Source organism: Phytophthora sojae (assembly GCF_000149755.1).
Source record: "Phytophthora sojae unplaced genomic scaffold PHYSOscaffold_3, whole genome shotgun sequence".
NCBI classification, from domain to species: domain Eukaryota; phylum Oomycota; class Peronosporomycetes; order Peronosporales; family Peronosporaceae; genus Phytophthora; species Phytophthora sojae.
In genome coordinates this window covers 9,984,589-10,005,981 of record NW_009258117.1, presented here as the reverse complement: position 1 = coordinate 10,005,981, position 21,393 = coordinate 9,984,589, and the positions used below count along the sequence as shown (strand labels likewise).

General features: G+C 50.3%; 4 protein-coding genes across 4 annotated transcripts; 1 reads left to right on the top strand and 3 right to left on the bottom strand.

Annotated features, from left to right (window-relative positions):
- Positions 1-4,951: 4,951 nt before the first annotated feature.
- Positions 4,952-5,287, bottom strand: PHYSODRAFT_492929 (hypothetical protein; the record flags this gene model as incomplete). Its single annotated transcript, XM_009526946.1, has 1 exon — positions 4,952-5,287. One exon carries the CDS (start codon positions 5,285-5,287, stop codon positions 4,952-4,954), a length of 336 nt encoding a protein of 111 aa, XP_009525241.1.
- A 3,666-nt stretch (positions 5,288-8,953) lies between these two features.
- On the bottom strand, positions 8,954-9,289 carry PHYSODRAFT_285739 (hypothetical protein; the record flags this gene model as incomplete). Its single annotated transcript, XM_009526945.1, has 1 exon — positions 8,954-9,289. The coding sequence occupies one exon, from the start codon at positions 9,287-9,289 to the stop codon at positions 8,954-8,956; it is 336 nt and encodes a 111-aa protein (XP_009525240.1).
- A 1,481-nt stretch (positions 9,290-10,770) lies between these two features.
- On the top strand, positions 10,771-14,626 carry PHYSODRAFT_330296 (hypothetical protein; the record flags this gene model as incomplete). The annotated part of the gene is made up of 3 exons (XM_009526944.1): positions 10,771-11,030; positions 12,354-12,561; positions 14,387-14,626. The coding sequence occupies 3 exons, from the start codon at positions 10,771-10,773 to the stop codon at positions 14,624-14,626; spliced, it is 708 nt and encodes a 235-aa protein (XP_009525239.1).
- A 2,271-nt stretch (positions 14,627-16,897) lies between these two features.
- Positions 16,898-18,326, bottom strand: PHYSODRAFT_330295 (hypothetical protein; the record flags this gene model as incomplete). Its single annotated transcript, XM_009526943.1, has 5 exons — positions 16,898-17,018; positions 17,092-17,162; positions 17,263-17,406; positions 17,646-17,923; positions 18,320-18,326. The coding sequence occupies 5 exons, from the start codon at positions 18,324-18,326 to the stop codon at positions 16,898-16,900; spliced, it is 621 nt and encodes a 206-aa protein (XP_009525238.1).
- Positions 18,327-21,393: the final 3,067 nt, after the last annotated feature.

Here is a 21,393-nt window from a genome sequence, read left to right as displayed (position 1 = left end):
GCCAACCAGTCGTTGGCAGATTCGCAACTTAGAATATTACATTTAGAGGAAGTCAGAAACATAAAACAAAAATAGCAGTTCTCATTTTAACCCAAAACATTATTTGGATCGTTTATTTAGATTAATCTATACTCGGAGGCACGAGTATAATTAACTCTAATTTAAACTAAGCTACGCTTCCTCACATACACGCGCACACGTGTAAGCTAAAGTAGTGGGCCAAAGTAGGCCCATTACAATCTCTGTCAGCCTGCCCAAGAGTGAGTTCGGGAAGCTGAGTATCCCGTATCTCTCCCACGAGACCAGTGCCGAAGGACTGCGCGCGACTCCGAAGATCGCGAAGGGCGTTCAGGATCTACCGTTCCAATCCACCCTGAAGAGAGTTCAGTCGTTCCTCGGGAGCCTCAACTACTATCACAAGTTCATTGAGGAATTCCCGGTTGTGGCTGTAGTCCTGTACGTGTTTACGTATGAACAAGTGAAGTCCGGCCGGGATCTGTCAAGGGGGAAGGAGGCATTCGAGATCTTGAAACGGAAGATTGTGTCGACACCCCTGTTGCGACACCCCGACCGGACCAAGCCATTCGTGATTGTCCCGCGTGCTAACCGCTGGGCCGCCTGCGCGGTCCTCGGCCAGGAGTATGATGGAGTGATCCAGTCTGTGGGGTTCACGGGGTGCGTGCTGAACGACGCAGAGATTTGATACCACCTCGCCCAGAAGGAGGCGGTTGCTGTCATGCGGGTCCTAGATGTGTTTAACGCTCTCGTCCAGGGTTGCCCGATCAAGGTGTACACCAGGTACTCAGTACTGTCCTGGCTGTTGAAGCCCAAGACCGCTGATGGCCGACATGTCCGGGGGGGGGTTAATACTATCCCATTGGGACTTGGAAGTGCAGAAGGTGAAGCGAGACGAAGACGGCCTGACCGCGATTCTGGGCACTGGCATAACGCCGCGTGGGCACCTGAACGGGGTTGCTGAGTCGCTCATCCCGGCCAAGGGTCAAGGGACCCCCCCCCACCGGTGATCAGTGTGAAGATGCTGGAGGCTAATTTTGCTGGACACGTCTTGAGTTTCGACGGAGCTGCGAAGACATCGACGAGGCGAGGAAGTTGTGGATGTATCATCTGGGAACTCCCCGGCTGGAAGCTCCTGGTCGCGCAAGATTTCATCCTGGATGATGTTACGGTGAATGACGCTGAATACCTCGGCCTCCTGAATAGGTTGAAGATGATCCACGGCCGGGGTATCCCGGATGTGGCTGTTGTCGGAGACTCTCGGATCGTCATCCAATAGGCTCAATGACTGATTAACTGCAACCAGCCAAATCTGCAGCGACGTCTGGCCGAGTAGGAGGAGATGAAACCGAACTTCACCTCGATCCGGCTGGTACATCTCAAGCGGGAGTACAACCAGGCTGCAGATTACTTGACGTCCAAGACGCTGGCGCTCGGAGGATCATGTACGATCGACGACCCGGATAAGATGGAACATCTGGGGCGCGTTTCTCAGATCCACGAGCATATCATGAAGTCTGAAGTGGCCCCAAGCGACGACCCCCCCCCGATGAGCCCAGTCAGGAATCTACGACTGGGGCGCCCGATGATGCTGGTTCCGGGCCGGGGTCAGCTCCCCTGCCAATGGCAGCCAGGGTCATGGCCGCGATAACTCGTAGCCAGAGCCGTGAGGACCGCAACCAGGGTGAGTCTATGAATCCGCTTGAGTATAAAGCTGAGAGGTGGCGCCGGAATAAGGTGCACCAGGACGCTGATCCCGAGTTGATTAATCTGAAGAAGTTCCTCAAAGGCGACCTGGATGACTTTTCCCGGCTGGAGATCCGCAAGTTGTCCAAGCGGACGGACCTATTTGTGTTGGACGTTCGGGATGTGCTCTATCGACTGGTCAGGTCTAGTCGGGACCAACCTCGCGACAAGACCGACGAATTGCGCCTAGTCGTACCGGAAGCACTCCGTCTGGACATGTTGCATTACGCCCATGAGAATTTCCAAGGTGGCCATCAGAAAATAACTTGGACTCACGAGAAACTCCGGCTGGAGTTCTACTGGCCAGGGATGTACGCTGATGTTGAAAGATACGTCAAGGAGTGCACCGACTGCGCCAGTGGCAAGGGGCGTCCGCCAAATCCAGGACCCTCGCCCGGGAACATTGAGCACAGAGATCCCTTCGAAGTGGTCCCGATGGATTTCGTGACCCACTTACCGAAGTCCGAGCGGGATAACACATTCTTGCTCCTGTTCCAGGATGCGTTTTCGGGATTCGTGATGTGCAAACCGATGAGCTCTACTACCGCTCAGGATGTCGCTGAAGCGTATGAGGAGAGGGTGTTCCGCTGCTTCGGAGCCAGCTCCCTATTGCGTCACGATCAGGATCCCAGGTTCATGAGTAAAGTCTTCACCCGGTTCAGGGAACTTCTGGGTAGTCGACAGCGAGCTACGTTGGCATACCGACCCCAGGCGAACGGACAGCAGGAACGTTCCGTAGATGTGGAGTATGGATACCTAGTCGTGTTTTACCTCAACTGACCGGAGGTGCGCAGCACCCAGTCCGATCCCGACCTAGTCTGACGAAGGGAGACCGTGAAGTGCCCCGGTGAACGTACCCCGGTGAGCTACCCTTCTTGGCGAGGCCAAGACATTCCAAGGTACTTCGAATCCCCAGCAGCCTGAGCGTGAAGCTACGCGAGTAGACCCAGCCATCGACACCCTGAATGGTACCACCACCATGTTGAAGATGGACATCCAGGATACTGCGACTACGGAGACCCCGAGTGGGACCCGACACGGAGTTGAGGACCTCAACCAGCGAGACCATGTGGCCACTGAAGCTCGTGGAGTCGACGATAGCCTGGATGGACAACCAACAGCCCGAATGGAATGCAACTACCCCGAATGATGAAGGATCATCCTGAATGGACAACGCCCGGAGTGACCAAGTGCCGACCATCCCGAATGGACCATGACTGCCCTGAATGAAGAAGCCTCAAGACACTACATGTATCTACCAATGAACCAACGCCCAGGAATGTGCCAAGTCAGCGACCATGGTGCCAGTTCCGAGCGTGAATTGGTTTCACTATGGAGAGTGAGCCACTCTGAGTTCGATGTGTCAGTAGTGCAGCAGATCCCCAGGTCAGGCACCCAAGTCCCTCCGACATCAATTGATGAGTGTGCGCCGCGCCGCGACGCCCGGTTATAGTGGACCCAAGAGAACCCGAACAAGTGTATGAAGATATGAGCAGAGGAGACCGCGTGAAGATCCCGTGGCCCTTAAGGTAACGAGACCATACGAAAAAGAAGAGAAGTATACAACGAAGAAGAAGAAGAAGGAGAGAGAGAGAGAGAGAGAGAGAGAGAGAGAGAGAGAGAGAGAGAGAGAGAGAGAGAGAGAGAGAGAGAGAGAGAGAGAGAGAGAGAGAGAGAGAGAGAGAGAGAGAGAGAGAGAGAGAGAGAGAGAGAGAGAGAGAGAAGAGGATAAAGATCAACAGAGTTTGTCTTACGTTCGAGTGCACAAGTACCTGGTTCGTGATTCGCCTAAGGATAGCCGCCGCTCACGGGAGAGTGTACCGCCTAGGAGCCCACGAGAGGGTGTACCATTCGGAGCCCCGTTGCGAGTGTTGAGTAACGCCTGGTCCGAGGCCCCCGAAAACTTCTCACTACATCATCAAGCCAACTCAGGTACCCAAAAGTATTGCCCATTCGGGCTGATACACCTGTTTCATTTCCCAGTTGTGGCGTACACTCTCAGCGCTTGCATTTTATATTCCCTGTGTTGTAGGAGGTTGTGGCAATCGCCTCCTAGGACCCGATTGTAGATTGCGTGTGGTAAGAAGGTACCTGTATTGTTCTCCTGACATTCAGGAGTGGTGCGCGTGGGGCATCCCGAATTTACCTGTATTCGGGGTGCAAATTAAATTGACAGGTTGCATACTGTGTGTACATACTCTGTATTGATATTGGTTATTTTGGAAAAGGTCTTTGCTCATGATCTCGCTCCCATTCAGGACTCCCGGAACGAGATCAATTGCGATTCCCATGGTTGAAACTCGGTCCGCCGAAGATAAACGACACCTATAGGGATTGCACAAGGTCACACGTCAACCGGAGCTTATATTCATTGTAAGTTTCGGGTTTCCGTAAGCTAAACACTCCCGGGACTAAGCCTACCGGATGTACGCTATACACCCTGGACGATAAAGGCGTTCACCCGCCTCAATAATGCCACAATAAAAGGCTGCTCACTAATAAAACGGGGTACGGAAAGAGCCGATAATGCCGGCAGAAATATATATATATGATTAGCACGGCCTGATTGCTATATTCGTTAGCGATCGAATTAGCTAAGTGACAATAATGATCCTCAATTCAAAAACATACGGCCGGATTGGGAGAGCCGTAGTTTGTTAGAACGTTTGCGTTGCTTTTATTATTAGTTTTTTAAACCCAAGTAAGCAGGATGAGGCGGCCTACACACAATCACCCAGAAGACTGCTGCGCAGATCCAAGCATTGAAGAACCAAGAAGCTGGTAGAGTGTTGTATCAGAGGGGACCAAGGCAAGGTAGTTGCAATATTAACCCATCCACCATCCCTGACAGGGGTTGCCACTCGGCGCACCTTGCCTCTCAAGCAAGGTACCTTCTTGCTGACCTTAACCAAATGAACGGCATAGATCCTATGCCTGACTGCTTGTTGCAAACTTAGTTTATTGACAATGGTTCGGGTCATATTATTCCAAGGTAAGTTTATGCTACTCCATGGCCAGGCAGGCACATTGCGCTACAGTATAATCCGACGATGATGCAGCCAATGACGCTACCTGATACCCAATTGTATGCCATACATTGGCATGACGGCCCCTCGCGCACTTCACCAACTAAATCGCTCTTCCAGTTCTTGCTCAGCCGCTCTTATCGTCGACAAACTCGTTGCGTCGTCTACCTGATCGAACGGGGGGGCTTATGCTCAATTCGCGCGGCCGCATTCGCGATTTGTTGGTTGGCTTTCACCTTGTAGATCGTTTTGAGGTAGTCGACGTATGGACCAAACCTCGCCTTGATTAGCGTGTACAACCGATCCTCCTCATCTTCGACGTTGGCCTTGTCGGACCTAAGAAAGCGCTTATAGTTGACAGAATCTTGATGGAGATCCGTTGATGTTGTGGAGGGAGTCTTCAGCGTCTTGACGTGGCTTCGAGCGATACTATCCGCTGTCGCGTTGACGCAGGTCGCGATTGACGCTACTGCTAAGAACAAGGCCCAGCAGACTCGCATACTCCCGTCAGTTGTTTTCTAGCTAGGAACTTTAAATAGTGCCTGCGGCCAGTGGTTCACTCGACGCAACTTCGGAAATGAAATCCCTCCGAGTCCGGAGACGCCTGGGTACAAGATAACACCACACCTAACTCCCGAGTTCAACTTCAACTTCGGACTGAACTGTATTTCACTTCCGAAGATCCTGTGAGGATGGTGTTGTCGTTTTTCTCATACGCGCGGTAAAGTACTTGATTGGCAGTTCTGCATTGCTATCTCAAGTAGAAATGCCGAATCAGCTCATGTACTTTGCACATGCTGCTTCCCGTATAGAAGTACGAGGTGCCCACCAAAGGCCCGAGCGTATGGAAGCCTCTTTAGAACTTGAGCCAGAGTTCTGATGCACTACGTGGACTAAAATTTTAGTCCTATTTATACTCCTATTTAGTACGAAGCGGAACCTGGTAGATGCAGCTCATGGGCTCAAGCCCGTCGGCAGTCCTATCACCTCCAGTATTCCGCAAAACAGTTGGCAGGGATTGCTGGGGTTGTTGTGCCCGTTGCACGTTGTAACTTTGTTGATGCTCTTCAGTACAGTGTACTGTATTACAATTTGTGCTGTGTTGCACGATTGAATACTAGTCATTTGAATTCAAAGCAGTGTAAAACAAATGTAATCTTACAGTGAAAGTGCACAGCGGCAGATTTTCACCTACCCTAGAAAGACTCACTGTCACTTTCGACATAGGAAAATCCAGTGATTGTTTTCACTGTAACTTGCAGTCACAGTGGATTTGTAACTTTTCATGGGCACATACGGTACGAGAGGTTAGCCTACATGTACAGTATGGCAGCCGTACCATGCCAGATGTTTGCCGCTTTGGGCGCGCTCGTGATCGAACCTATGCACATCTTACCAACTACAGGTGTACGAACAGATTACCCATGGACACCGTAATCAGGTTCGCCGTAATCAGGTTCACCGCAGCTCCGGCAAGATACATGTACTCTACATATCCGATCTCGAATGATCGTATGTAATCAGATTCTACGATACGTACTACAGTACTATAGTTCTGACTTACCATATTATCAGTAAGCCATTCTACAGTATAATTTACAATATTATTGTCCGCACAGGCCAGCCCGGAATACTCAAGTTGCCAGTATATTTTATGCTGAAAACGGGATTGCTAACATGTAATGCACTTAAGACCATACGCGGCGCACGCTATATCTGCAAAGTAACGGGGTTATCGATATGTTGACGTGTAGCAGACTCCACTTCAAATGTAGCCCACGTACTGCAGTAGTACTTGCAGTAACTGTAAGACAAGAGGGTACCGCAATATTGTCTGCACAATTGTAAAGTGGTGACCCCGCACTATCCCGTGTTAGGATTTGTTCTTTTGTTGCAGTTCCGTTATTGGTATGATCTTGTCCTCATTGATATGCTCTTGCTAGCATACCATAATTCACATGTATCGAAATTGTTAGAAGTACTTCACTATACAAAGTCATAATCCAATTTTACTGCTATCAGTGGGAGGTCTACCGATAGGTGTGTGGGCAACAACCCCCTCCCCGCCACCTCGTACAAGCCAATCCGGTGGGGTTCTGACGGCGGCATCGTGGAGTTTTGTGTCCTGAAATCCATTGTCATCGACCGGTACTTCTCGTGTCGGCCCACGGCATTTTTTTGACAGACTACTCAATTGTGCGGGCTCGTCTTGGCGCAAGCGCAGCGCACCCAAGATTTACCCCATCTGAATCTGCTCCTATATCCCTATACCTATATCCAAACGCTGGTGCCAGATCCTGCCACGTCGGGTGCGCTCGTGATTAAATCTATCTTGATTTGAGCAGCTTCACGGCAGCTCAGCGCTCTCGAGCTGTAGCTGCAATCATATTTTACATGCCGGTACTTCTCGCTCGCCATCGCTCATTCTTGCTTTCAACCAGCCACGAAAAAGCCCCCCCCCCCCCCCCCACCCACGCCTGACGCAAGTATGAACTTCTCCTACCTTCTCAAGGCCATCGCTCTGCTTGCTCTCCTGGCACTGAACGTCAACGCCGCGACACTGGATCAAGCGCGCCGACTTCGTGCTGAACCGTCCATCGATCATGGCGCATTGCTGCCGGAGCGACAACTGTCAGGCATGCAAGCCATTCGCGCGGTCACCAATGCCATCAAGAAGGCATTCAACTACCCGATTGTGGACAAGGCCAAGGAAAACTACGAAAAGATCAAACACGCCACTACCAAGAAGTGATTGGATCGTGGTGAGGTTGGGCACCCTAAAACCGAGCGCAATGAGCGGGCTGCCACAGAAAAACAAGCTAGCACATAAGCCTAAAATACGAATCTCCCCGAATGTTTCTTGTCAAGTCGTTTCTACTACAGTATAAAATGGCTGCGTTGTGTCATGTTGAACAGACCCACAGGCGTCTATTGTCTTATTCAGTGAGCAGGCATATCAGTCCGTTAGCCCCTCGCAAGTACCGCCATGAAAATGCCGGGAAGTGAGGCATATTTTATCGAGGACGTTGCGCCCCTAATTCCCCCGTAATAGATGGCTGCATCCGTAGCTTATGACCCCGTAAAGAGAAAACCGCTACACCTTTCTTGCTCAACCTTCGTCACTAGACTGCACGTGTCCTGAACTCTAGCTGAGGGCTTTTGCACCTCCATTACCGAGGTGCCAATAAAATAGATCGGCTCGTTGATAAGAGTTAATAATCTCTGTTAAACATAAGCAACATCTCGCCCTGAACGACACAATATAATAGGAAAATGTACAATATAATTCAACTGAGCAAAGCAAAGCACAATACAACAAAGTAAAACAAAATACAATAAAGCAGTGCCTAACGAACTTTGATCTCCCCCGGGTGGGCACGCCCGGAAGCGCAATACAGGAGCCTCGCACTTTCCTCTTTAATGTCACTATACAAAGGCCAAGATAAAACGTGCCACGAAGCTTCCTGTTCACTAATAAAACGGGGTACGGTAAGAGCCGGTAATGCCGGCAGAAATATATATTTGATTAGCACGACCGGATTGCTATTGTCGTTAGCGATCGTATTAGCCGGCCGTTAGTTTTTGAATTGAGGATCACTGTTGTCACTTATGGGAGAACCGTGGTTTGTTAGAACGTTTGCGTTGCTTTTTTGTTGTTGCTTTTTTTTAACCCAAGTAAGCAGGGTGAGGCGGCCTACACACACGATCACCCAGAAGACTGCTGCGCAGATCCAAGCATTGAAGAACCAAGAAGCTGGTAGAGTGTTGTATCAGAGGGGACCAAGGCAAGGTAGTTGCAATATTAACCCATCCACCATCCCTGACAGGGGTTGCCACTCGGCGCACCATGCCTCTCAAGCAAGGTACCTTCTTGCTGACCTTAACCAAATGAACGGCATAGATCCTATGCCTGACTGCTTGTTGCAAACTTAGTTTATTGACAATGGTTCGGGTCATATTATTCCAAGGTAAGTTTATGCTACTCCATGGCCAGGCAGGCACATTGCGCTACAGTATAATCCGACGATGATGCAGCCGATGACGCTACCTGATACCCAATTGTATGCCATACATTGGCATGACGGCCCCTCGCGCACTTCACCAACTAAATCGCTCTTCCAGTTCTTGCTCAGCCGCTCTTATCGTCGACAAACTCGTTGCGTCGTCTACCTGATCGAACGGGGGGGCTTATGCTCAATTCGCGCGGCCGCATTCGCGATTTGTTGGTTGGCTTTCACCTTGTAGATCGTTTTGAGGTAGTCGACGTATGGACCAAACCTCGCCTTGATTAGCGTGTACAACCGATCCTCCTCATCTTCGACGTTGGCCTTGTCGGACCTAAGAAAGCGCTTATAGTTGACAGAATCTTGATGGAGATCCGTTGATGTTGTGGAGGGAGTCTTCAGCGTCTTGACGTGGCTTCGAGCGATACTATCCGCTGTCGCGTTGACGCAGGTCGCGATTGACGCTACTGCTAAGAACAAGGCCCAGCAGACTCGCATACTCCCGTCAGTTGTTTTCTAGCTAGGAACTTTAAATAGTGCCTGCGGCCAGTGGTTCACTCGACGCAACTTCGGAAATGAAATCCCTCCGAGTCCGGAGACGCCTGGGTACAAGATAACACCACACCTAACTCCCGAGTTCAACTTCAACTTCGGACTGAACTGTATTTCACTTCCGAAGATCGGTGTTGTCGTTTTTCTCATACGCGCGGTAAAGTACTTGATTGGCAGTTCTGCATTGCTATCTCAAGTAGAAATGCCGAATCAGCTCATGTACTTTGCACATGCTGCTTCCCGTATAGAAGTACGAGGTGCCCACCAAAGGCCCGAGCGTATGGAAGCCTCTTTAGAACTTGAGCCAGAGTTCTGATGCACTACGTGGACTAAAATTTTAGTCCTATTTATACTCCTATTTAGTACGAAGCGGAACCTGGTAGATGCAGCTCATGGGCTCAAGCCCGTCGGCAGTCCTATCACCTCCAGTATTCCGCAAAACAGTTGGCAGGGATTGCTGGGGTTGTTGTGCCCGTTGCACGTTGTAACTTTGTTGATGGTCTTCAGTACAGTGTACTGTATTACAATTTGTGCTGTGTTGCACGATTGAATACTAGTCATTTGAATTCAAAGCAGTGTAAAACAAATGTAATCTTACAGTGAAAGTGCACAGCGGCAGATTTTCACCTACCCTAGAAAGACTCACTGTCACTTTCGACATAGGAAAATCCAGTGATTGTTTTCACTGTAACTTGCAGTCACAGTGGATTTGTAACTTTTCATGGGCACATACGGTACGAGAGGTTAGCCTACATGTACAGTATGGCAGCCGTACCATGCCAGATGTTTGCCGCTTTGGGCGCGCTCGTGATCGAACCTATGCACATCTTACCAACTACAGGTGTACGAACAGATTACCCATGGACACCGTAATCAGGTTCGCCGTAATCAGGTTCACCGCAGCTCCGGCAAGATACATGTACTCTACATATCCGATCTCGAATGATCGTATGTAATCAGATTCTACGATACGTACTACAGTACTATAGTTCTGACTTACCATATTATCAGTAAGCCATTCTACAGTATAATTTACAATATTATTGTCCGCACAGGCCAGCCCGGAATACTCAAGTTGCCAGTATATTTTATGCTGAAAACGGGATTGCTAACATGTAATGCACTTAAGACCATACGCGGCGCACGCTATATCTGCAAAGTAACGGGGTTATCGATATGTTGACGTGTAGCAGACTCCACTTCAAATGTAGCCCACGTACTGCAGTAGTACTTGCAGTAACTGTAAGACAAGAGGGTACCGCAATATTGTCTGCACAATTGTAAAGTGGTGACCCCGCACTATCCCGTGTTAGGATTTGTTCTTTTGTTGCAGTTCCGTTATTGGTATGATCTTGTCCTCATTGATATGCTCTTGCTAGCATACCATAATTCACATGCCCCCCCCCCCACCCACGCCTGACGCAAGTATGAACTTCTCCTACCTTCTCAAGGCCATCGCTCTGCTTGCTCTCCTGGCACTGAACGTCAACGCCGCGACACTGGATCAAGCGCGCCGACTTCGTGCTGAACCGTCCATCGATCATGGCGCATTGCTGCCGGAGCGACAACTGTCAGGCATGCAAGCCATTCGCGCGGTCACCAATGCCATCAAGAAGGCATTCAACTACCCGATTGTGGACAAGGCCAAGGAAAACTACGAAAAGATCAAACACGCCACTACCAAGAAGTGATTGGATCGTGGTGAGGTTGGGCACCCTAAAACCGAGCGCAATGAGCGGGCTGCCACAGAAAAACAAGCTAGCACATAAGCCTAAAATACGAATCTCCCCGAATGTTTCTTGTCAAGTCGTTTCTACTACAGTATAAAATGGCTGCGTTGTGTCATGTTGAACAGACCCACAGGCGTCTATTGTCTTATTCAGTGAGCAGGCATATCAGTCCGTTAGCCCCTCGCAAGTACCGCCATGAAAATGCCGGGAAGTGAGGCATATTTTATCGAGGACGTTGCGCCCCTAATTCCCCCGTAATAGATGGCTGCATCCGTAGCTTATGACCCCGTAAAGAGAAAACCGCTACACCTTTCTTGCTCAACCTTCGTCACTAGACTGCACGTGTCCTGAACTCTAGCTGAGGGCTTTTGCACCTCCATTACCGAGGTGCCAATAAAATAGATCGGCTCGTTGATAAGAGTTAATAATCTCTGTTAAACATAAGCAACATGTCGCCCTGAACGACACAATATAATAGGAAAATGTACAATATAATTCAACTGAGCAAAGCAAAGCACAATACAACAAAGTAAAACAAAATACAATAAAGCAGTGCCTAACGAACTTTGATCTCCCCCGGGTGGGCACGCCCGGAAGCGCAATACAGGAGCCTCGCACTTTCCTCTTTAATGTCACTATACAAAGGCCAAGATAAAACGTGCCACGAAGCTTCCTGTTCACTAATAAAACGGGGTACGGTAAGAGCCGGTAATGCCGGCAGAAATATATATTTGATTAGCACGACCGGATTGCTATTGTCGTTAGCGATCGTATTAGCCGGCCGTTAGTTTTTGAATTGAGGATCACTGTTGTCACTTATGGGAGAACCGTGGTTTGTTAGAACGTTTGCGTTGCTTTTTTGTTGTTGCTTTTTTTTAACCCAAGTAAGCAGGGTGAGGCGGCCTACACACACGATCACCCAGAAGACTGCTGCGCAGATCCAAGCATTGAAGAACCAAGAAGCTGGTAGAGTGTATCAGAGGGGACCAAGGCAAGGTAGTTGCAAAATTAACTAGTGTAGGGCGTTTTGCTGTTAGTAAAATTTACTAGACACTAACTCACTGTTAGCTGTACGTTTGTTGACTGTTAGTTGACGAGTTAGTAGCAAGAGAATAATCATTATATATAAACCTTAAGGCTGATTGCAGTTAATGTCTTTCTTACCTACTGAAGAGATCTAAACACTCTGCGTCCTTGAGACCCGTCTTTTAGCGAAGTATATTCGGGCCAGGGCGAATTCAGCTCTGCATCTTAAAACTCGTCGATCATCTCGATCGGAGTGTGACGGGCCAGGAGCAACCAGATAAACTGGTTGAGCAGGCGTCGAAACGTGAGAGACGGCTTACTCACAGGGCATTCCTGTCTTCATTTATGGCGGCGACTGATGACTCCGACATGCAAGTTCTAGCTGGTCAGCATGTGGGCAACGTCGGGAACACGAGCGCTGTCTACCAGTGCTCGCTGCGCTCGCTCGTGGCATCGATCCCCGTGCTGCCTATACCGTTTTCCATATTAAACTCCAAGCCCAGTCATTTCAATAAAATCTGATGCAAACCCGGCACTTCGTGCATATATTTTTGAAACCAATTTAGTAAAAGTATGAGTGTGTATAGGATACTTGGGGGCGGTGAAGCTAGGATACAACATTTTCCGACGCAATGTCCTCTAGCAACCGGGGCGAAAATTCGCCGTGAGTATGCTGCTATACTAGTTATAGTCATATTTAATACGAAGCGAGACCTGGTAGATGCAGCTCATGAGCTCAAGCCCGTCGGCAGTCCTATCACCTCCAGTATTCCGCAAAACAGTTGGCAGGGATTGCTGGGGTTGTTGTGCCCGTTGCACGTTGTAACTTTGTTGATGGTCTTCAGTACAGTGTACTGTATTACAATTTGTGCTGTGTTGCACGATTGAATACTAGTCATTTGAATTCAAAGCAGTGTAAAACAAATGTAATCTTACAGTGAAAGTGCACAGCGGCAGATTTTCACCTACCCTAGAAAGACTCACTGTCACTTTCGACATAGGAAAATCCAGTGATTGTTTTCACTGTAACTTGCAGTCACAGTGGATTTGTAACTTTTCATGGGCACATACGGTACGAGAGGTTAGCCTACATGTACAGTATGGCAGCCATACCATGCCACATGTTTGCCGCTTTGGGCGCGCTCGTGATCGAACCTATGCACATCTTACCAACTACAGGTGTACGAACAGATTACCCATGGACACCGTAATCAGGTTCGCCGTAATCAGGTTCACCGCAGCTCCGGCAAGATACATGTACTCTACATATCCGATCTCGAATGATCGTATGTAATCAGATTCTACGATACGTACTACAGTACTATAGTTCTGACTTACCATATTATCAGTAAGCCATTCTACAGTATAATTTACAATATTATTGTCCGCACAGGCCAGCCCGGAATACTCAAGTTGCCAGTATATTTTATGCTGAAAACGGGATTGCTAACATGTAATGCACTTAAGACCATACGCGGCGCACGCTATATCTGCAAAGTAACGGGGTTATCGATATGTTGACGTGTAGCAGACTCCACTTCAAATGTAGCCCACGTACTGCAGTAGTACTTGCAGTAACTGTAAGACAAGAGGGTACCGCAATATTGTCTGCACAATTGTAAAGTGGTGACCCCGCACTATCCCGTGTTAGGATTTGTTCTTTTGTTGCAGTTCCGTTATTGGTATGATCTTGTCCTCATTGATATGCTCTTGCTAGCATACCATAATTCACATGTATCGAAATTGTTAGAAGTACTTCACTATACAAAGTCATAATCCAACTTTACTGCTATCAGTGGGAGGTCTACCGATAGGTGCGTGGGCAACAACCCCCTCCCCGCCACCTCGTACAAGCCAATCCGGTGGGGTTCTGACGGCGGCATCGTGGAGTTTTGTGTCCTGAAATCCATTGTCATCGACCGGTACTTCTCGTGTCGGCCCACGGCATTTTTTTGACAGACTATATTGTCGTACTCAATTGTGCGGGCTCGTCTTGGCGCAAGCGCAGCGCACCCAAGATTTACCCCATCTGAATCTGCTCCTATATCCCTATATCCAAACGCTGGTGCCAGATCCTGCCACGTCGGGTGCGCTCGTGATTAAATCTATCTTGATTTGAGCAGCTTCACGGCAGCTCAGCGCTCTCGAGCTGTAGCTGCAATCATATTTTACATGCCGGTACTTCTCGCTCGCCATCGCTCATTCTTGCTTTCAACCAGCCACGAACAAGCCCCCCCCCCCCCGACCCACGCCTGACGCAAGTATGAACTTCTCCTACCTTCTCAAGGCCATCGCTCTGCTTGCTCTCCTGGCACTGAACGTCAACGCCGCGACACTGGATCAAGCGCGCCGACTTCGTGCTGAACCGTCCATCGATCATGGCGCATTGCTGCCGGAGCGACAACTGTCAGGCATGCAAGCCATTCGCGCGGTCACCAATGCCATCAAGAAGGCATTCAACTACCCGATTGTGGACAAGGCCAAGGAAAACTACGAAAAGATCAAACACGCCACTACCAAGAAGTGATTGGATCGTGGTGAGGTTGGGCACCCTAAAACCGAGCGCAATGAGCGGGCTGCCACAGAAAAACAAGCTAGCACATAAGCCTAAAATACGAATCTCCCCGAATGTTTCTTGTCAAGTCGTTTCTACTACAGTATAAAATGGCTGCGTTGTGTCATGTTGAACAGACCCACAGGCGTCTATTGTCTTATTCAGTGAGCAGGCATATCAGTCCGTTAGCCCCTCGCAAGTACCGCCATGAAAATGCCGGGAAGTGAGGCATATTTTATCGAGGACGTTGCGCCCCTAATTCCCCCGTAATAGATGGCTGCATCCGTAGCTTATGACCCCGTAAAGAGAAAACCGCTACACCTTTCTTGCTCAACCTTCGTCACTAGACTGCACGTGTCCTGAACTCTAGCTGAGGGCTTTTGCACCTCCATTACCGAGGTGCCAATAAAATAGATCGGCTCGTTGATAAGAGTTAATAATCTCTGTTAAACATAAGCAACATGTCGCCCTGAACGACACAATATAATAGGAAAATGTACAATATAATTCAACTGAGCAAAGCAAAGCACAATACAACAAAGTAAAACAAAATACAATAAAGCAGTGCCTAACGAACTTTGATCTCCCCCGGGTGGGCACGCCCGGAAGCGCAATACAGGAGCCTCGCACTTTCCTCTTTAATGTCACTATACAAAGGCCAAGATAAAACGTGCCACGAAGCTTCCTGTTCACTAATAAAACGGGGTACGGTAAGAGCCGGTAATGCCGGCAGAAATATATATTTGATTAGCACGACCGGATTGCTATTGTCGTTAGCGATCGTATTAGCCGGCCGTTAGTTTTTGAATTGAGGATCACTGTTGTCACTTATGGGAGAACCGTGGTTTGTTAGAACGTTTGCGTTGCTTTTTTGTTGTTGCTTTTTTTTAACCCAAGTAAGCAGGGTGAGGCGGCCTACACACACGATCACCCAGAAGACTGCTGCGCAGATCCAAGCATTGAAGAACCAAGAAGCTGGTAGAGTGTATCAGAGGGGACCAAGGCAAGGTAGTTGCAAAATTAACTAGTGTAGGGCGTTTTGCTGTTAGTAAAATTTACTAGACACTAACTCACTGTTAGCTGTACGTTTGTTGACTGTTAGTTGACGAGTTAGTAGCAAGAGAATAATCATTATATATAAACCTTAAGGCTGATTGCAGTTAATGTCTTTCTTACCTACTGAAGAGATCTAAACACTCTGCGTCCTTGAGACCCGTCTTTTAGCGAAGTATATTCGGGCCAGGGCGAATTCAGCTCTGCATCTTAAAACTCGTCGATCATCTCGATCGGAGTGTGACGGGCCAGGAGCAACCAGATAAACTGGTTGAGCAGGCGTCGAAACGTGAGAGACGGCTTACTCACAGGGCATTCCTGTCTTCATTTATGGCGGCGACTGATGACTCCGACATGCAAGTTCTAGCTGGTCAGCATGTGGGCAACGTCGGGAACACGAGCGCTGTCTACCAGTGCTCGCTGCGCTCGCTCGTGGCATCGATCCCCGTGCTGCCTATACCGTTTTCCATATTAAACTCCAAGCCCAGTCATTTCAATAAAATCTGATGCAAACCCGGCACTTCGTGCATATATTTTTGAAACCAATTTAGTAAAAGTATGAGTGTGTATAGGATACTTGGGGGCGGTGAAGCTAGGATACAACATTTTCCGACGCAATGTCCTCTAGCAACCGGGGCGAAAATTCGCCGTGAGTATGCTGCTATACTAGTTATAGTCATATTTAATACGAAGCGAGACCTGGTAGATGCAGCTCATGAGCTCAAGCCCGTCGGCAGTCCTATCACCTCCGGTATTCCGCAAAACAGTTGGCAGGGATTGCTGGGGTTGTTGTGTCCGTTGCACGTTGTAACTTTGTTGATGGTCTTCAGTACAGTGTACTGTATTACAATTTGTGCTGTGCTGCACTTTCTATCAAGCATACAGAGGTATGGGGGTTAAACGTGGTTCATTTGGTGCAGCCTAAAGCCATCAAGGGATTCTTGCTTGATGAGCAAGATGTCGTATGGCAACCCCCCAAATTGGGCTGTGTCCACATGAAGAACGTTGAACCCGACATTAGTTGCAAATGCTTGACTGTATGGTCGAAGCGGGGCGTAAGCCCAGTTGGCTGTATGGCCGAGGTGCTTGACTGTATGGTCGAAGCAGGGCGTAAGCCCGGGTGGCTGTACGGCTGAAGCGTACGCCCGAACAGGGTGGACGTTCGACGTCGCTTCCCCCGGATCGTGAACGTCAGGGAGACTCGCGTTCACCAGCACGCATTCTTCTCACTGCGCTGTCGTGCCCTTCGCCGTCGCCGATCAGGATGTACGGCAGCCGGTCGCCGTAGTTGGCGTACGTGTCCGTGCTGACGCTACTCGGGAGACTGTCAGTGCAGCTTCTTGTACAGCGCCTCCACGCGCGGCGGCATTCAGTGGTAGCTGAACACCGCGACGCTCAGGACGTTCTTGTCCGTGCGCACGCCCTTCATCATGCGCTCGAAGTGGTCGGAGTCCAGCTGCATCATGTCCGTAGTTGAACATCGCGGGGCTGTAGCAGGGTCGCTCCAGCAGCCTATTCCGGTATGGATTGCGCTGGTCTGTCTTGTGTCCGTTGACGTTCTCGATCATGTAGCTCTTCATCTTCTCCCCGTCCAGTATCGCCGCATCGGTGGAGCACGAGCCAACGCACTGTGCACATCGCGTGCGTCTCAGACCGACGCGAGATGCATCAATGTTGAACTGCTTCTCAAACAACTCCGGCTAGCCGTTCTGGAACCTCCCGGGGCAGTCTTCAGCTAAGATGTTCGGCAGCCGGCCGCCTCTTCATGGTCGCGACCTCAGCGTCCACAAGTTGTAGCATATTGATGGGAAAGGAAGGTGCTCCCGCAGAGAAGCGAGACGCCCCCTTTGTAGTAATCGAGTTTGGTGGAGGGAGCAGGTGACCCTGTAGCATACTGGTATCCCATCGAGCCCTCACGTCACCTTCTCGAACGGTTGACGGCTGAGGAAGGCAGCGGGTTGTTGATGTCCTGGTCCTGCTCGTGCGGGGTGTGGGCCGCGTTCTTGCCCAGCACGGTCCCCCAGATGGCCGCGGTCGCACCCTCTCCGTCGTTGTCGAGCATCAGGTGGTCGCTGCGCAGATTGTCCCCGGGGATGCCCTGGCGACCACGGCCGAACGCGGGCTCCTCGGCCTGCGCTGACTCCACGTCGTCGTCGACGTGATCCTCATCGTTCTGTTGCTCAGCGAGTCCTACTCGTCCACCTGGCCGGCCAGCTCCTGGGGCAGTGTCCCGACCGGCACAATGACGGCAGCACCCGCGACCTATTTAAGCTACCGCGGGCACATCTCTCCTAGCTCCTCGTCGCGTGCTGCTACGGCTCGTGGCTGAAAGGTAGGCTTGAATGCTTGGGCAGCGTGCTGTGTGCTCAGTCTGAGGGGGGCTCCAATATGAACCACAAATCTTGGCGATGTCACTTGCATGGTACAGTGTACCAGTATCTTGTGTCGAAGATCTTCGTTCTGCTAGAAAATACTAGTAATTTGAATTCAAAGCCGCTATAGTATCTTAGAGTCACTGTAGGAAGTAGTTATAGGCGTGGTAGTAAGTTAAAGTCGCTATAGTGTCGTAGAGGCACTGTATCAAGCAGTTATAGTTGTGGTAGCAAGGCAAACCCGCCATGGTTTCTTTGAGTCACTGTAACAAGTAGTTATAGTCGTAGTAGAAAGTTAGAGTCGCCATAATATCTGTAAGTTGCAGTTGTCCGTACTGCAAGGTGAAGTAGCGCAATCACATAGCTGTTAAATTCACTTGCGTATATTATGCCAAAGCGACATCGGCATGTCCATCACGTGTTATCGGGTTGCGTTGTAGAGGTGGTGTTAAGCTAAGGAGGATATATTTGCGTAAAAAAATCGTATACAAAAAAGTAGTGCTCGAGTAAACGTATATGTAGATCATAGGTCACTCGTCTTTCTCCTCTTTCAAAAATGCAAGCGCTAGCTTTGCATCCGTTCTAGCGGCGACAACACCATCTTCCTTGTCTATTGTGCCCACTGTAGAGCTGCACATAATCATCTACAGAATTCGTAGTCGCATCATCTCCACTGATTCGTTAGAAACCTTATCAAACTCAAATTTGCGTTGTCCTTGCATGTAGGAATACGCAGCCGCTGTGATCATAACCCCGCAGCTCGATCCATCGGGCTGGCTGGGCTTATTTATCCAATGCCCATCAATAGTCGGGTTATGACCGCCAACCGTATGTGTCAGCGCTGCATGAACGGCCATAACTGTTTCTCGTATGCCGATTCGATTTCGGTCTGATACGGCCGTCCCGAATACGTCCTTGAATTTGTATAGTTGATGGTGACGACTATGAGCGACCAGTGAATTGTAAAGGGCCCATTTACATAAGTAGGTAGAAATTACCTAGGTTCATACACAAAGTAGGTGCAGTCACACGGTTAGCGTGTGACCTGCTTTTATGTTGTGATTGGTTGAAAGTGGGGAGCCAGACCCATTCCGTCCAAACAGGTACAGACTTAGATTTGAGTGGTTCACAAGGGTAAGGGGGCCTCCGCCCCCGTCCCATACATAAACAGAGTTGATTTTACCCTAAAGACAAGACTTGAGGTTATTATTGCAACCTTCCTCTTATCTACAGTGTACACTAGTGACAGTATCTCTTACCCCGTTACACCTGGTAGTACTTCGTAGTCCTTCCAACGTCCAAGACCAAGATGTGCAAGTACTGATGCCCGAAGGGTCCGATGTAACCCTTGACCACACGAGTTTTCTCCACCTCACCCGGGTTGGGTGGGAAGCCCTTCAACGCCTCGCTGCCGTGTCCGGCGAGTTCGTCGTCACGTCGCTGCTGAGCTCAGCGACCGCCGACCAACAACGCCAGGCTGCCCAAGAGTTCCTGGAACACGAGCTCGTCGATGCCAAGCGGCGAGTGTCAACTCCCTCGCATTCCTCCCGCAACGATGCGGTGAAGATGAAGACGTCGACGTATTTCGACGCCGGCCAAGACCGACTACCCCTGAGCCGCTGGTTCAGGGAGAATAACATCGTCATCTCCTCGAGACGGATCGAGGCGCCGACGGCGAAAGTGAACTCTCTCTTGTCGCGTTTGTCGGGGAAGGCGAAGGAGTGGGCCCTCGACAAGCTTGTTGTGGACCAACACGCCTTCCCTAGTCTGGACAGTCTCCAGAAAGACCTTCGACTGCGTTCGAGCCTCCGCAAGATGTATCGCGGATGCGTGCGGAGGTTTTCGCGTTGAAGCAGGGCAAGCTGTCCATGTGCGACTACGTAGAGAAGACTCGTCACCTGGCTCCGTGCATCGTCGACATGGTTTCGCAGGTCCACGTCTTCGTGTTTGGCATGCGAAAAGGAATGACGCGCTACTGTATCACGCGCGCCGAGCCGAAGTCGCTGGAATAAGCGTTTGTCCTCGCATTGCGTGAGGACTATACGGTATCCGCTTCGTACTCGCAACAGCTACCGGTGGACGCTCGCGCAGCGATGCCCGAGCCAATGGAAATCGATGCTGTGGAAAGCCGCGGAGAATAACCGGCGGTACTACTCACGTGGCGACCGCAATTCACGTCCGCTGGCCTGCCACCGTTGTGGGAAGTTGGATCATCGCACGGCATGCGGCCGCGCGCCTGTGCCGAGGCACGCGGCTGTCGCTGGCGCCGACGATGCGATCCTCATCGCTCAACAAAAAAAAACGACCGGGACCAGTAGGTGCGGGGCGCCTTACTGGCTGGAACGGAGGTCCGGGTCCCCCGGTGGCAACCGGATCTCCTAGCGCCCCAGTGCTTCACGCACACTTCAATGCCACCACCACCAGCGACGACCACAGACTGGTCATCGTCAGCCTGCACGTCGCTGGCGCGCGGCGTCCTCTCCGCGCGCTCCTCGATTCGGGTGCAACGAACAACTTCTTCCGCGCCTCGTTTTTGTCGCTTCTCCCATCGGATATATCCGTTCGCGAGGGTCCCGGCGTCGTCGTCATTAAGCTCGCTGACGGTAATCCACACTGTGTCCCACGGCGTGATATCATGCTTGCGTACACGTTCGACGGCTTCCGTAGCAACGACGACTTCATGGTGATCGAGATGAACTACGCGTTCGACTGCATCTTGGGCATACCGTGGCTGACACGGTATCAGCCGGAGATTGACTGGCTGGCCCGATCAGTCAAGCGTCGAGCCGACTACGACGTAAGCGAAGTGTTCACTCATCTCCTGGTCGCTCCGACGGACTGGCCCCACGTCACCGCCGTGGATCATTCATCCACGAACGACACAAGCCCTACACAGAGCGAGCGATGGTGTGGAATAGCACCCCACGAGATGTCGCGCCAGAAAACGAGTGACGGGAAATGCCGGGAAAGATGGCAGCCGACGAGACGGATGGAATACGACGCGTCGGAATGACCAGAGAGGTAACGGGGTGATGGGCCGTGTGACACGCAGACCGGCGGCGGAATCAGGCTAATTCTGACTGATTCGACGAGCCGGTTCATTCGCCCGGTAATGCAAACCCCGTCGGCCCCAAAACCCGTCAACCCTAAATCCCGTCGAGGAAATCCCGGCGAGCTCAAGTTGTGATTACACCACGCAAATCAGATTGAAGGACGGTAGTGCAAGCACGACAGAAGTAAGGATAGGTACAGAGCGGTAGGCTTAGCAAGCAGTAGTACAGAGTAGCCAGTAGCAAGGACATAGGATAGGGTAAG